Source organism: Acinonyx jubatus, chromosome A1, assembly GCF_027475565.1.
Source record: "Acinonyx jubatus isolate Ajub_Pintada_27869175 chromosome A1, VMU_Ajub_asm_v1.0, whole genome shotgun sequence".
Taxonomy (NCBI): domain Eukaryota; kingdom Metazoa; phylum Chordata; class Mammalia; order Carnivora; family Felidae; genus Acinonyx; species Acinonyx jubatus.
This window is the reverse complement of record NC_069380.1, coordinates 139,102,122-139,118,628: the sequence shown is the minus strand read 5'-3', so window position 1 is coordinate 139,118,628 and position 16,507 is coordinate 139,102,122. Positions and strand designations below refer to the sequence as shown.

General features: G+C 42.2%; 1 protein-coding gene and 1 pseudogene across 3 annotated transcripts in view; both read right to left on the bottom strand.

The window, feature by feature from the left end:
• Positions 1-5,049: 5,049 nt before the first annotated feature.
• On the bottom strand, positions 5,050-6,517 carry LOC106974802 (elongation factor 1-alpha 1-like; annotated as a pseudogene).
• A 1,263-nt stretch (positions 6,518-7,780) lies between these two features.
• The window catches only part of IQGAP2 (IQ motif containing GTPase activating protein 2), a 292,655-nt gene continuing 283,928 nt past the window's right edge, over positions 7,781-16,507 (bottom strand). For all 3 annotated transcript variants that reach the window (XM_027039688.2, XM_027039709.2, XM_015072106.3), the window contains 3 exons: positions 14,462-14,599; positions 13,291-13,399; positions 7,781-8,733 (listed from right to left, as the gene is read on the bottom strand). In XM_027039688.2, the coding sequence (XP_026895489.2) occupies positions 8,620-8,733; positions 13,291-13,399; positions 14,462-14,599 (361 nt within the window). In that variant the 3' untranslated portion in view covers positions 7,781-8,619. The remainder of the gene's footprint in view (positions 8,734-13,290; positions 13,400-14,461; positions 14,600-16,507) is intronic.

Genomic DNA, 16,507 nt, shown 5'->3' with positions numbered 1-16,507 from the left:
AGTCAGTCCGTGCCCAACACAGGGCTAGATCCCACAAACCTGGGATCATAACCTAAGCCGAAATTAAGACTAGGACGCTTAACTAAGGCACCCAGGTGCCCTGCTTTATGATTAATTTCTAATTTTATATTATGGTCTGCTGGTAATGTTCTGTTTTCTGGGGTTTTTTTTTTTTGCATACTCTACAAAATTCCTTTAATATTTGTGTGCTCCTTAGAGCTTTTGAAAAAGATCTCTATTTGTTTCATATCATCCATACCAAAATCCCTTCGTTGACAGTTTTAGAGCAAATGTGTGCAGGTTCCACAGGTAGAAAATCTACCTAACCAAACACTACAGCGGTTCCCTAACACGTTGATTTTGGTCAGAAGTGAAATCTCAACATTGCAGCATTATTCATACTGAAATCATCTGACACTGACTCCTGGTTTTTATTTTCTCTGTTTGAACTTACCTGGTACCTAATAGTGTGAGTCATTAGCTATCCTTTTACAGTGTTTGTGGTATTTAATACTGTTTTAAAACAAATGTGACATAAAATGGTGAAAGAAAACAAAATTTTAATGTTTACTTTTGGGAGAGAGAGAGAGAATGCACAGGCATGGGAGGGGCAGAGAGAGAGGGAAATAGAGGATCTGAACAGCAGAGAGCCCTATGGGGGGGGGGCTCAACCCCACGAACCGTGAGATCATGACCTGAGCCGCAGTCAGATATTTAACCAACTGAGCCACCAGGTGCCCCCAAAAGGTGAAAATTTTAATCGTGAGATGATACGAAAGCAGTTTGTTTTAAACCCTTTACATGATCTACCTGCTTCAGGTATTATGGTTACTGCTTCTCTATTTGAAGCCCTCCAAAGACAACAAGAGATTCAAGGACTTCCTTAGCAATTTCTTTTTGGAAGATAATGGTGGTGATACCAGGGCTCATATCTCATATGAAATAAAATCAAGTTGTATTCAAACTAGGTATGACATACTCCAGGTTCTGTGCAGATATCTCCATATTTGTTTTTGAAGCAGATGGCTCTGTAATCAAGGTACAAGCTAGTCAATAGGAGACCCATTCCTGCCTTTTGTTGTTACAAATCTGCATTTGTATTTTGAGTTTAGAAATAAAATTAAACTCTCATAATGGGTCAACATGTGTATTTCCACTAATTACACCATGGATAGAATGGTAGACTATCCCTTTGGTTGGGGTGCTAAGAAAAGGTCAAATTCAGTACCTATTAAAAGGAAAACAACTGGGGCGCCTGGGTGGCTCAGTCGGGTAAGCGTCGACTTCGGCTCAGGTCATGATCTCACAGTTCGTGAGTTCGAGCCCCGCATTGGGCTCTGTGCTGGCAGCTTAGAGCCTGGAGCCTGCTTCAAATTCTATGTCTCCCTCTCTCTCTGCTCCTCCCCCGCTCATGCTGTCTCAATCTCCTTCAAAAGTAAATAAAAACATTGATAAAAAAATTAAAAATAAAATAAAAAGAAAACAACTACAAAAACTTTTGTTCCAGTTTTTTTTTTAATTTTTTTTAACGTTTATTTATTTTTGAGACAGAGAGAGACAAAGCATGAACGGGGGAGGGTCAGAGAGAGATGGAGACACAGAATCTGAAACAGGCTCCAGGCTCTGAGCAGTCAGCACAGAGCCCGATGCGGGGCTCGAACTCAGGGACGCGGGGCTCGAACTCAGGGACGGCGAGATCGTTACCTGAGCCGAAGTCGGACGCTTAACCGACTGAGCCACCCAGGTGCCCCTGTTCCAGTTTTATAAGGTGAACTCAGTATCTTTTACTTCTCCTATTCATATTCTGTATTAGTTTTGGTTTTGCAGAAAAACAAAACCAACAGTCTACATCTATCATCTATCTATATCATGTATATAGATATACACATATAGATATACATATATAAATCTTCTCTTATATACATATAGGCTCGCATGGTTAGAGAAGCTGAGAAGTCCCACAACCTGCTGTCTGTAAGCTGGAAGAACCATAACAGCTGGTGGTATAGTTCAGTCCCAGCCCAAAGGCATGAGGACCAGGGGAACTAATGGCATAACTCCCATTCTGAGACTGAGGCTGCCGGTGTGAATTCCAGAGTTGGAAGCCTGAGAACCTGTGTAAAGGCAGGAGATAGAAGGCCCAGTTGGGGGGTGGGGGAGTGGGAGGTTTTGCCTTCCTGTGCCCTTTTGTATTTGAGCTCTCAACAGATTAGATGATGCCTGTCCACAAAGGTGAAGGGATCTTTCCTCAGTCCACGCCTTCAAAAGTTAATCTCTTCTGGAAACACTCTCACAGACACATCCAGAAATAGTGTTTTTTAACCAGTTATCTGGGCATCCCTTAGCCCTATCAAATGGACACATAACATTAACCATCACACCGTCCACTGTATTTTAGGTCAGAGGTTTTATACTCTAAGGAAAACAAGGGTGAGGCAACCTAGAAAATCTGTATGAACCCCTTTATTTGGAGACTGACTTGAGAGCATATGCGTTGTCAGAATGAGATGGTCACTAGCTGCTCCATTCACAGCAGGGCCGACCTAAAGCAAGACTGTGACTCCTGAGGGACAGTGGGGTGGTGAGGTCTGCCTCCTTCCCAGCCCATTAGATCCAGTCTTTGAGTCCCCACCTCTGCACCAAGTACGAGGCATGGCCAGGCTCTGGACTTAGAGCAGTGGTTAAGACAGCCTCTGTCCTCTGGAACTCAGAGGATGATTTTGAGAGCTCTGTCTTAACCTGCTACTAAATCCAGGTTTCAGTAACAGAGGCAATAGGTTTTCAAAAGCTTATCAGCAGTGTATCATCCATTCTTAGCAGAATTTCTTAAAATATAGGCAGCTATCACCATTGAGAGTCCTGTGGTTCACCTCTGGGGACATTTGAGGAGTACCACAAATCCCTACTTAACCACAGCCAAAGTTTTAAAAATTGCATCATGAATAGCCCCTCTAATTAGAACTCAACCACACACACATACACTAACACACATCATCACAGTTCTGGTCTCTCAATGACTTAAGGGAGACATGTCAGGTCAGACAAGGGTCACATTGAGGTGGTCTCTTTCTTTACCACAAACTTCCAGAATATTAAGTATGCACAGGTTTTCCCTCTCTTGGAGATGACTAGGACACATTGTTTGAGAGGAGCTAGAATGCAGCTTAAGGTCTAGGTGCTAAAAAGTACAGTTCAAGGTACAAGTTCTAAACCTTGCAACAATACCATTTTTCTAATAGTGGAAACACGACTAGACATACATCAAAGTCAAGGAGTCAGCTATACAAAAATGAAGTTATAGTTTCAATTGGTTAAGTGTTTCAAAAGCAAAAAACATTTTTTTTTCTTCTTCCCACTGAGTAAGAAAAGCTATGAGTTCTGGGGAGGAAGCTGGTGGAGGGTAGCAGAGTGTAATGCTCCAAAATATGCCTTTTGGCATATGGCTTATTTCGAAGTGATGATTTTTCGAAACTAACTTACTTCTGCGAGCAGAAGTAATCCTTTTGTAAGGGCAGTTTACACATATAAAGAGATTTTACACTGGATAGGGAGGCTGTACCAGGAAGAGCCCTATTATCAGACATTCCTTCTTCACCTGGCTTATGTTCCAGGTGGGGCAAATTTGAGCAAACATTTCCTCTTATCACTTTCCCATGAATTGCACTCTCCACCCCCCATCTATCCCCTACCATCCTTCTTTTTTTTTTTTTTTTTAATGTATGTTTACCTTTTGTCTTTAGCCGAAGATAGTAAGGTGGGGGCTTGGGCTATTTCCAGGAGTGTTTCTTAGTTTTCCTGTGTATACATGAGGTATGCATTTTAAACTTGTATTTGTTTTTTTCCTCCGTAATTTACTTTGACAGAGCAAAAGTGAGAGTGTGGGGGAGGGGCAGAGAGGGAGAGAGAGAATCCCAGGCAGGCTCCATGCCCACCATGGAAGTTACCGCCGTGAGATCATGACGTGAGTCAAAATCAAGAGTCGGATACTTAACCGACAGATCCACCCAGGCACCCTTCTCTTGATAATTTATTACAGAGCGTCTCAGCCAAGAAGCACTCAGAAGGAGAGAGGGAAAATTATTTTTCTTCCTCTACAATGGTTAGGAGTCTTTACTGGCTCAGGGTTATAAGGCACAACAGTCCGCTGGCTTGGGGTTCAGTGCTCCTGGGAGGGGTATAGGCCTTGGTTCCAACCATATCTACATCTATGCCTCTGCTGGTTTCTTCTTGTTCACGCTCCATCACATTTCTTCTCTGGGTCACCCGTTCACTCATGTGCCTTAAAGATCTCAAGTAGCAGTTGGTAGTATCTTCAACAATAAATAGCCTTACCGGGGCACCTGGGTGGCTGAACTGGTAAAGCGTCTGACTTTAGCTCAGGTCATGATCTCGTGGTGAGTTAGAGCCCCGCACTGGGCTCTGTGTTGACAGCTCAGAGCCTGGAGGCTGCTTCAGATTTGTGTCTCCCTCTCTCTCAGCCCCTCCCCTCCCCATGCTCTCTCTCAAAAACAAACATTGAAAAAAAATTAAAAACAAAAAACAGTAGCCTTACCATGTGGGCCAAGGGAGAGAAAACATGCACTGCTTTCCTCGACGGTACTGGCATGATACAAAGGTATATATTAATAAAGACTCAAGCATAATGCTCAGTCTCGGAATAAGACCAAACTCCCTTCAGAAATACTATGAAACGTTAGCTTTTGCCTCTAAACAGTTTTCCTTAACTTTGGCTCCTTCTACACATTTCCACTAAAAATCTTTCCTGGATCACAGAGGAGGAAGCTTAATCTACCTCCCACCGTCCCTGGATCCTGTTCCTCACGTACTGTAACTGCAGGGAAGATGAGGTTTCTTCACAAGATGGGCCCTACACAAGATGCATGTTTATTTGATTCCTTTTAGGTATGCAGGTCTGTGTTAAGGTTAACGCATTACAAAAATGTACACATCCACAAACTGTTAAGATAGCGAGCATTTTGACAGAGCATTTCCTCTTTTTTTTTTCTCATTAAACTTTTGTCTTAATGGGTCTCAAAATTCTGTGATGTGACAGATTTTTTTGGTCAAGTTGTTTCCATTAAAAAGTACTGATTTTAAAAACTAATAACTCAAAACTGCCACACACACACACACAGCAAATGGTCCACAAAACGTTCTCCTTTCCTTCTGAAGGTTTTATGGTGCATTGTTATCATTACCCAGTCTTTTACTATTAAACTTAAATGGCCAATTGGCACAAGAGTTCTGAGACTCTTCTCCCACCACTTATTAAGACTGGGGTGGCAGGGATTGGGGACAATAATCATTTAGCCTTCTGAGCTTTCTGGGCAGGCTTGGTGACCTTGCCAGCTCCAGTTGCCTTCTGTCCACTGCTTTGATGACACCCATAGCAACCATCTGTCTCACATCATGAACAGCATAACGGTCCAGAGGAGGAGAGTCAGAGACGTTCCCAACACACATGGGCTTGCCAGGAACCATATCAACGATGGTAGCATCACCAGATTTCAAGAACTTGGGACCATCTTCCAGCTTTTTTCCAGAATGATGATCAATCTTCTCATTCCGCTCAGTGAACTTGCAGGCGATATGAGCTGTGTGATGGTCCAGCACAGGCACATAACCGGTACTGATTTGGCCCGGATGGTTCAGGATTATCGCCTGAGCCGTGAAGCCAGCGGCTTCCATTGTGGGTCATTTTTTGCTATCACCAGCCACATGGACATCTTTGACAGATAGGTTCTTGACATTGAAGCCCATGTTGTCCCCAGGAAAAGCCTCACTCAGAGCTTCCTGGTACATTTCAACAGACTTTACTTTAGTTGTAACACTGAGCAAAAGTGACCACCATGCCTGGTTTAAGAACACCAGTCTCCACTCGACCCACAGGGACAGCACCAATGCCACCAATTTTGTAGACATCCTGGAAGGGCAGACTCGAGGGCTTGTCAGTTGAACGAGTTGGTGGCAGAATGCAACCCAGAGCTTCAAGCAGTGTGGTTCCACTGGCATTGCCATCTTCACGGGTGACTTTCCATCTCTTGAACCAGGGCGTGTTCGCACTTGTCTCCAGCATGTTGTCACCTTTCCAACCAGAAATTGGCACAAACGCCACTGTGTCGGGGTTGTAGCCAGTTTGCTTACTGTAGGTGCTGACTTCCTTAACGATTTTCTCGTATCTCTTCTGGCTGTAGGGCGGCTCAGTGGAACCCAACAAGTTGTTTCACACGCAGCGTGTAAGCCACAAGGGCATGCTCACGGGTCTGCCCATTCTTGGAGATACCTGCTTCAAATTCATCAACATCAGCAACGATCAGCTCAGCACAGTCGGCCTGGGATGTGCCTGTAATCGTATTTTTGATAAAGTCTCTGTGTCCTGGGGCATCAATGGTAGTCACACAGGACTTGCTTTCCACCGGGAGATAGCAACGATGATACCACGTTCACGTTCGGCTTTCAGTTTATCTGAGACCCAGGCATACTTGAAGGAGCCCTTTCCCATCTCAGCAGACTCCTCAAATTTTTTTGGTAGTTCTTTTGTCGACCCCACATTTGTAGATCAGACGACCAGTAGTGTAGACTTGCTCTCTTCTACTTTTGAAAATTTGAACTTTCTGGGGTGCCTGGATGGCTCAGTCAGTCAGTGAAACGTCTCTTAATTTTGGCTTGGGTCGTGATTGCATGGTCTGTGGGACTGAGCCCCACGTTGGGCTCTGCAGCGACAGCACACAGAGATTGCTTGGGATTCTCTCCTCTCTCTGCCCCCCTCCGCCCCCCTGTGATCTCTTTCAAAAGATTAAAAAAAGTTTAAAAATTTGTAATTTCCAAATTCTATTGATCTCACACTAAAGTTCATTTGTGTTAAATGAGCTTAAGCTACACTGAGAAATATTTTGTAATCCCTATGAAAAATAAAGCCTGTTGAATGATTAAACAGAATCCCAAGTATCAGGGGGCTCCAGCCTGAGAGTCTGAATCACTACTGTCATGAAGATAGCTAGCTAACCTGTCCCCAGGAATCACTCTTTCTTTTATTAATAGTATCACCTCTCTCGTACCCCAGTTTAAAAAAAAAATTTTTTTTTTTTTTTAGTTTTTTGAGAGAGAGAGAGAAGGAGAGGGGTAGAGAGAGAGAGAGGGAGGGAGAGAGAGAGAGAGAGAGAGAGAGAGAGAAAGAGAGAGAGAGAATCCCAAGCAGGCCCCACACTGTCAGTGCAGAGCCACATGCGGTGCTAGAACCCACGAACTGCGAGATTACGATCTGAGCCAAAACCAAGAGTCAGAAGCTTAAAGGACTGAGCCACCCAGGTGCCCCACCTCAGCTTTTAATTGAGAACAGGGCTGCCTGATTAAAAGATCTTATTTCCCAGGCTCTATTGAAGCCGGCTGTGGCTGCATGACTAAGTTTTGGTCAATCAGATGTGAGAAGTGACTCAAATTACTTAAAACAAAATGGCATGCTCTGGACTTCTTTCTCCCTTCAGTGATAAAGACAGAGCCAAGTGGCCAGCCTGGGTCTCTAAACAATCTTGTAAGCCCGCTCACTTACCTCTGAACTGATGAATCTGACAAAAACCAACTTCTCTCTTATTTCAGTAACGACTGAAAGGACGTGTAACCGACTGGGCACCCCAGCCACAGGGTTTTGTAATCCCTCGGTTACAGCTTTTTAGTCTGCACCCTAACAAGTACAGCTGTCGACACGTTATTTCTTTTCCTGGTAAGCCCCACCAAGAACCTTCTACCCACAAAATGATTTCGTATTAGGACACCTAAAAAGTCCAATTCATGTAATTCAGTTAACATTTATTTTACATAAAACAATTTTCAAAGAATACATTTAAAAACCATCTAGATACTGATTTTATTGCATTACAAAAAATTGAGAGGCACAACTGAAGTATTCAAATAAACTGTGAGGGGCAGAGGTGGGGGCTTAAGCTCGCTATCCATGGTGCTCCTTAGTCACTTAAAGGCTCTGGGAACAAGAGCCTTTACCACAAGGCAGTAGTGCACTTCATTTAGTAGGAATAAATCACATAAAATATATAATTTTATACAGAAAGTGTTATTGTACTGTCACTTTCAATTACTTATAAAAACTTCATTTTGAATTGCACAAAAGTTCTTTAAAATTGGTAACTCCCAGAAGGCAGGGCTTAGAACAAAGTATCTGCGTAAATAATTCATTACAAATAATTACGTTTCCATTTCTCCAAAGGAAAAAATCTATGAAGGATGACGTTATTCAAACGGGACATTTAAAATTATTTTTTCATAGGAAAATAGGTCTACAGATTTGTCTCTAAGTCAGCTACACTTATTTTCTCCCTACTTTAAAACAAATCACAGATTGCCAAAGTTTGAAGTCAGAGTCCCTATACCACAGCATAATGTGGAAGTGTTTCCATCAATTCATTTTTTGTATTATTCTACCATCGTATCAAATTATCAAAAAGGCACATGGGTACATTCTTCAGAACAGTTTTGGTCATTTAAGAAAAAAAAAAAACCCACACATTTGTAAGCAGTGATTTCAATCATGTTTAACAACAAAAATATTAGGCAGATTCATCTCAATTCAGGTGACACAGATTCCATGACACTTCTGTAGGCACTTCACTTTCCATAGAATTTCTTGTTCAGCAGGTAGATGAGAAGGTTTACATTCACTTTAACCTTATCAAACATTTTCATTACAGCTACGCCTTCATACTGCATCTGGAGTAAATCCTGAAAGTGTAAGGGACATCATTAAATCTCAAATTTAACCTTTTGCGTGCTTAAGAACATTCTTAAAAAAAACATTCTAGAAGAATCTGTCGACAAAAATAGATTCAGTTGACCTAGTGACCTCTGTGGAGGTTCTTAGGTTTCAGTGTGCATCGGGATCATTTGGTTAAAAACACAAGCTAGTTAAAACACAGATTGTTGGGCCCCATGCACTGGAAGTTCTGACTTTGTAGCTCTGGGGTAAGGCCCAAGAATATGCATTTTAACAAGGTCCCATGTGATGATGGTATTGATGGTCTGAGTGCCATACTTTGAGAAGCACCTACCAAAATGAAAGAAAACAGATTTTTAGAATTGATGAGCACTGTATGCAAGAAAACCATCATCAAGTTAATATCAGATGTGTAATTGTAACTTTTAAAAATTATTTATTTTAGACAGAGGGAGCATGCACGTGGAAGGGGAGAGAGAGAGAATCTGAAGCAGGCTCCATGCCCAGCGCAGAGCCCCATATGGGGCTTGATCTTAGGACCCTGAGATCATTACCTGAGCTGAAATCAAGAGTCAGATGCTTTACTGGCTGAGTCACCCAGGCAGCCCCGTAATTATAATTTTAATTGAAATATTCAAAATACAGATAATCCAGCAGGATGGGGCATATCCTTTAGACAGTGGTGTTTCTTTTTACAGTGGTGTTTCTTTTTTTTTTTTTTTTGAGACAGAGGGCACAAGTGAGTGAGGGGGAGAGAGAGGGGAGGGGAAGGGAGAGGGGTGGGGGCAAAGAGAAGGGGAGAGAGAGAATTGGGGCTCATCCGAAGAGGGAGTTGAGCTCACCTGATATGGGGCTCAACCTCATGAACCTTAAGATCATGACCTGAGCCAACTGAGCCACCCAGGTGCCGCAAGAACAGTGTGTTTTCTAAAGTGAAGTGAGCAAGGCTATTCCTTGGGGAGCAAAAAGAGTATGAGAACTCCCATTTAGTATTTTCTCTCATTCTTTAAACACTTAAATTTTGTGTATATATTTTACAAAGTATATTTTGAGTCTAGTAGTAGGAACACGTATACTTTATTTAAAAACATTTTTTTTAATGTTTTTATTTATTTTCGGAGGAGAGAAAGACAGCATGAGGGCGGGAAGGGCAGAGAGAGGGGAGGACACAGAATCTAAAACAGGCTCCAGGCTCTGAGCTGTCAGCATGAATATGTATACTTTATAAATAAGTATGTAAAGTGGGGATAAATGCTCATGTTATTTACTGAAGTTGTGGACTACAATTTGGAGAGCAGTGTACAAAGGTAGTCTTTCCTGATCTAGACTACTTTGTGTTCCTGTACTGAGAACAAGCCCTTATTCTCACGTCAGTCTATCATTCTATGTTTCATTGCCACCACATAATCAAAGGACATCAACTCTTGCTAGAATTAGTAACTGGGTCACACTAATCATATGCATGAGATTAAGGAGCAATGTCTCACAATAACATAGAACAGGGGGGCTTCCCCAAATAGAAGATATCATTCTTGAACTGCCCTAGAATAATACCCGGACCTCGTTTTCTTGTTCCTAGCTCTGGAAACTTTTTTTTTTTTTAATGTTTTATTTATTTTGGTAGAGAAAGAGAGAGAGAGGCAGGCAGGGAGAGAGGGGGAGAGAATCCCAATCAGGCTCTGCACTATCAGCACAGAGCCTGATGTGGGGCTCGATCCCACATACCATGAGATCATGACCTGAGCTGATATCAAGAGTTGGATGCTCAACTGAATGAGCCACCTAGGCGCCCCAGGAAACTTCTTGGTTCTTAATGATAATGCCTTGTATCTCTATTAAGCAAGGCCACCTGCACAAGTTGGAATCATCTTTGAGAGAACTTTAGCTGTTGCCAGCATCCCCCTCCACCTCCTCACATTCCTCCAACTGTAAAAGTGAGAGACACCTGTAGGTGTCTGCAGGGGAAGCAGCTGGGCCCCTAAGGTGGGGAGCAATGATAATGATTGTACTTGTGGATGGAAGATCAGATTTGAGACTTAGCCCCGCCATTTGCTATCTTATGACCCCGCGACATCACACCACCTCTCTGAAGTTGTTTTGTTTGTGTAAATTGGGACAACACTGCTAATTTCACAAGGGTGCTATTGGACATAGGAGATCAAAGTCCACAAGCCATTTGTAGGGGCCCATGCTTTGTCAAGATCAACTGTAATCCTGTGCGAGGGGCAATGGAGCAGACTGATGAACAACTTGGACTCCAGCTGCCTCTTGTGTAATGAATTCCCTGAACCTCAGCTCTTCATCTGGGAAGGGAACGGCGTCAACCCCGTAGCCCTTGATAAACACTGAACATTATTTGTGGAAGCAGAGCATCTTCAGTCGCACCCACCTGTTAGGTATACTGCCGACAGCTGCAGGATACAATTATGACATAATATTTAGGAAGTGAGGAAGGAGGGGAGAAGAAGACCCAGAAACATAATGTTAGAAGGGATCTCCCTTAGTTCTCTTAGAAATTTCTGTCCTTTTGCCAGTTCTTGTCTCACACTAAAGACCTGGCCATCAGGTAATTTACCTGTTAATGTAATTGTCTGAAAGCCATAAATATAAACAGAAGTCTGACTTTATTAGCTGTTAGATGCTGGGCTGGCTACTGGGGCATTCAACCCGTACAGAGTGTAATGCTCTGCTCTCACCATCTTGAGACGCTCAATAATTCTGAATAAGGGGCTGTACCTTTTCATTCTGTACCAAGCCCCACAAATTATGTAGTTAGCCCTGGTGACATGTTCATGACTTTAAAAATCTGGGGTGTAGGAGTTATCTGTATGCAGCGAAGGAGTAACATTTCACAATTCTGTGTACAGATGAATGGCATGAAGAGTTAATCCTACCGCATACTGAAACCTTAACAAAGGAGCAAATGAAGCTTGGTATTTGCACCGGTGTTCAAAGGAAGTGCCCTGGAATTCCTGAGGCCTCCCTGAACAGGTGTGTCCCTGTCACTTGGGATTCATCTGTCCAGTTGATGCTGATTGGTCTTGGGTCATTTCCTTCTTGACAAATACATGATACGTTTTTGCCACTTCTAAAGAAGAATGACTAACGAAGGCACATCCCTAGCAGCACTCTCTTTACTCTTCCCGTATTTATCTAAATGGTACATAAAGTAACTCAAGCTTTTCAGTTAAATTGTTAGATGGCTACGTTTACTGGCGTTTAAAAATAAGGTAGAAAATAATGCTGTTTTACTTATGTATACTTTTCACAATTACTCATTATCTTTCGTTTTCTCTCTGGACTCTAACTCACTCCATTATCTCAATGGCCCTTATCATACTCCTTTAGTTTTTTGTTTTTTGTTTTTTTTGTAAGTTACAAGCAATGCTAGAGGGGAAAGAAGGGCAATGGCATCTGCTCCTAGGAGGGGGAAATGATTTCAGGGTTCTCAGCCAGGGGCTCAGCAGGCAGGGAGGCTAGAACTTCTCTCTTGCAGTGGCTCATCAAGATGGTTTGTATAGATACACACAGAATACCTGGGAACCATTTTACTAGTAGTTTGGGACCCACATAAATAGGTGTTATTTCCACTGAAAACCTCTCATGTGAAAAAGAAAAACTCAATTACATCTTTTAATTGATCCTATGCTGAGGATCAATTTGGCAGAAGATGATCTTAAGCCTTGGATTGTGTTCTCCTTTCACTTTTTTTGGTCATTGTTGTTCTTGCTCCTTTTGTTTTTGGACATAGAAACTGGATGTCTCAGCTTCTGTTCAAGTCTATTTGGCTTAAATATGGTCCTCATGAGAAAACAGCAATAATTCCGACTGTAGACGCCATTTTTCTACTTGTAGATAACTATTTTGCATGTCTTATGTGCCTAAGCATTTAACAGATTTCATAAACTAATGTAGAAATGATCCTAAGCAGGAGAAAGAAGCAGAAATGAGGTCAGTAAAGTTCCAATCCTGGGGATATATAGTCTTACAAAGATATCCAAGTTCCTAATGAAAGAAAACTTTTGGGGCATCCGGGTGGCTTAGTTCAGTTCAGCATCTGACTTTGGCTCAGGTCATGATCTTCTAGTTCATGAGTTCGAGCCCCACATTGGGCTCTCTGCTGTCAGTGCAGAGCCCACTTCAGTTCCTCTGTCCCCCTCTCTCTGTCCCTCCCCTGCTCACAAACCGCCCCCTCTCAAAAAATAAGATAAAATAAATAAAAAATAAAGAAAAACATTAAAAAAGTAAAAATAAAATAAGAAAACTTTCTCGCCTTAATAGCTTTGAATACTTTTATGCTATTTTTTTCCCTCTAAGCATCAAAATGGAAACATGACTTAGAAAAGCTGACTGCTATGGTTTGCCATCTAAAAGCGTTGTAAGTTCTAATACTTTGAAAGATCAGAGCTTTCCACAAATCATCAAAGCTTAAAAGGCCAATATTGGCAAATAACGTTTGCAGTGGTCATCTGTTACACCCCCACGTTGTCATGAAGAGGGCAAGCCAGGGGAAGCACGCCGCACATTATAAAACTCACCCCCACTTTGCAGAAATCCCAGCTTACCTGAATATTGAGCTGTACCTTCTCCATCTCAACACCAAGGAATTTTGATCTGACATCAAAGATGCCCACATCTTCAGTAGATATGATATCAAATGTAACATTTTTAAACCTAGTGAAGAAAGGGACATTCACATGAGGAATTACAATTCTATGTGTAAAGCTGAAACTAGTTAACGGAATCCTACATTACCATGCTTAGTGAAAGGTCCACCTGAAAGTCCTAAGGAAGCCTCCCCAACCTCCCATCATTCCCCTTCCCCACTCTGCTCATTAAAACTAGGTTTGATAACTCTTGTTGAGATTGTTGCTTAGAGCACCCAAGTAGATGCTTTATTACTGAAGAAATGCTATTAAATAGGGTCCTTGTTCTTAAAGAGCTTAAAATACAGTTGGAAAAATGGGGTTCGCAGATCCTGAGAATTAAATAGTGACTTAGACTGCTGAGACGCCAGTTGAATGTTTTAGATGGTTACTTTTATAGAAACTACAAAGACGAAGAAGCATTTTCTCTGAGTCAGTATGGTTGAGAGAAAAGGTTTGCTGCGATAAACGGAACAGAAGCCAGGCCTGGAGAGAGGGCAGGAGTTAGAGAGGAGCGCACATGGTGAATGTGGCTCCCTGCAACAGTGATGGGCCACAAGGCTCACAGTTCCTTTAAAAGAGAGAAGCCTCTGGCACCCAGTGCGGGCTGCGGAGGAGGGTTTCCATTTTCTCCTCTACATCAAACACGCACACCAGCAGCACACTGCGAGAGTGGCTCTGACCCGGGTGTTGGCACACATAGTCTGTGGCTCTGAAGTGAGAAAGATACTATTGTAAATAACTCTATCAAGACAAAAAGACAGCTTTTCATTCTCAATGCTATGACTCAGTTTTTCCCCGAGAGAAGGGGGAGGCTGGCAAACCCAAATGTACTGGACCAGCCATGGGAAACACGACCTGCTCAGCACTTCATACAACCCCCGGCACTGATGCTCGGGGTCTGATGGGCAGACTAGAGATTACAATACACGTACGTCCCCGCCCTGTCATCTGTAATCAAGGGTAAGCCTTGATAGACCAAATGAAGCTCTCTTCAAAGGCCACAGGAAACCAAAAAGAAGTGAGTCAGATTTTACGGGAGTGATTAGAGGGCATGTGTAATTCTGTGCAGATTCCAGGCCACACTCACTGGTTTGTCTGAAGGTCGTCTATCCCCAGCAGGACCCCCTTCTCATGCAGCTTTGCAGCCGTGTACCTCACTGGCTTGGCTCTCTTCGCCCCTTTCGGTTCTCCTTTTCCATCTAGCTTAATTGACCTTCGAGAATTTCTGAAACAATAAGAATAAACCACCTGTTGTCATGACGGCAAACTCAGAGGTTGCGGTGGTGCCCACCACTGTTCACGCTCGGCCCCCACCACCCTGAGTATGAAACTTTATTTTGTGAAAGTAGGTGGTGATTTTCCCTCGCCATAAAACCTCACTGCTGAAATGTAAGAGAAGGCTATTTACAAAGTGACCGACAGACTAGTACTTACTCTGTTTTCTCAGGCATTTTGAACTAAGTGGCGATAGTAAGTCATGTCACAAGCAGCTTTGGTTCCGTAATATGAACTGCATACTCCTAAGTAAAGGTATTACTAGGACTGTTTTAGTTTATTGAATAAATACTGTGTGGCCAGCCATGCTCTGAGCACTTTTTGAATACTGCCTCACCTTTGTAAAATCAACATTTCCATAGTGCTTGGAAATCAATTAATTCCTTTCTTATGATTTCATTTAGCTCTCATAGTAACACTTGTGAGGCTGGTACTCCTCTTGCCACCTTAAAGATGAGAAAACTTAAGTTCCAGAGTTCACTGGGCTCGGTCATAGATCACACAACGAAAGAAAGAATTAGAACGCGAATCTAGCTCGCCTAATTAGCGGCAAAGGTTGTAAAATGCCTTCAAGTGGTTGCAAGTAAAAAAAAACAAACAAAAAAACCCCCAGCCCTCTAACAACCTTATTTCTACTGGGTATTATTAGCTGGATCAACTTCTTTCTTCAGGAATACAGTAATTTACAGGCTTCAAGGCAATGAATTAAAATTCAGAACTAGTGGGGCCCAAATAAGGGAGGTTTAAATTTGGTTATTTCCCTTCATCAACTCTTCTGTGATTAATGCAATTGATTATTCCATACAGCACCATTTCTTACTGCATGAAAACATTATGCTACACATTTAAATGGGTAATTAAAATTTGATTAGTATCAGCCTTAGTCTAGTAAGTAGGAAGGACAACAATGAGCAAAGAATAGTCATTAAAAGTGGCTCTGCTGTGTATAAAAAAATCTGTAATATGTATGCTAATGGCTAATGGGGAACTGCCAAATTTTGTCTTTCATGTCAATAATAATTAAAAAAAATTTTAAACGTTTGTTTTTGAGAAAGTGAGACAAACAGACTCTGAGCAGGGGAGAGGTGTGTCTAGAAGGAGACATGGAATCCGAAGCAGGCTCCAGGCTCTGAGCTGTCAGCACAGAGCCCGACGTGGGGCTCAAATCCACGAACCGTGACATTATGACCTGAGCCGAAGTTATATGCTTAACTGACAGAGCCATCCAGGTTCCCCATCAACGATAATGTTTTAAAAGCACTAAGTAATTTAAAATCATTAGGCCATATTCTGCTAGTAGCAAATACCTGGGGTTACCTAACATTGTTTATTGTAAATATTCAAAAAGTAAGAGTAGCTTCAATTTTTTTTTTTTAATCATAGTGTTTGGCCTCTTTGAGTAAAAGAGACCAAAGGGAAAATGAGAGTGCTTCCCCAAGCATTAAAGCTACTTCCTTAGGGGGCGCCTGGGTGGCTCAGTCGGTTAAGCATCCGACTTCGGCTCAGGTCATGATCTCACAGTTCGTGAGTTCAAGCCCCGTGTCGGGCTCTGTGCTGACAGCTCTGAGCCTAGAGCCTGCTTCACATTCTGTGTCTCTCTCTGCCCCTTCCCTGCTCATGCTGTGTCTCTCTCTGTCTCAAAAGTAAATAAACATTTAAAAAAAGTAAATAAAGCTACTTGCTTAGAATACAACAGGTCGAGCTACATGAATTTCAATACTGATGGGCAATTAAAAAGTATCTAAATGCACTCCTGACTTCTTAGATCCCAGTAGCAAATCACAAAATCCAGATTCTAGTTTTTTGGTTATAAAAGAAAGCAAAGAGTTTGCTTCCAAACCCCATCATCCAAGTGGGT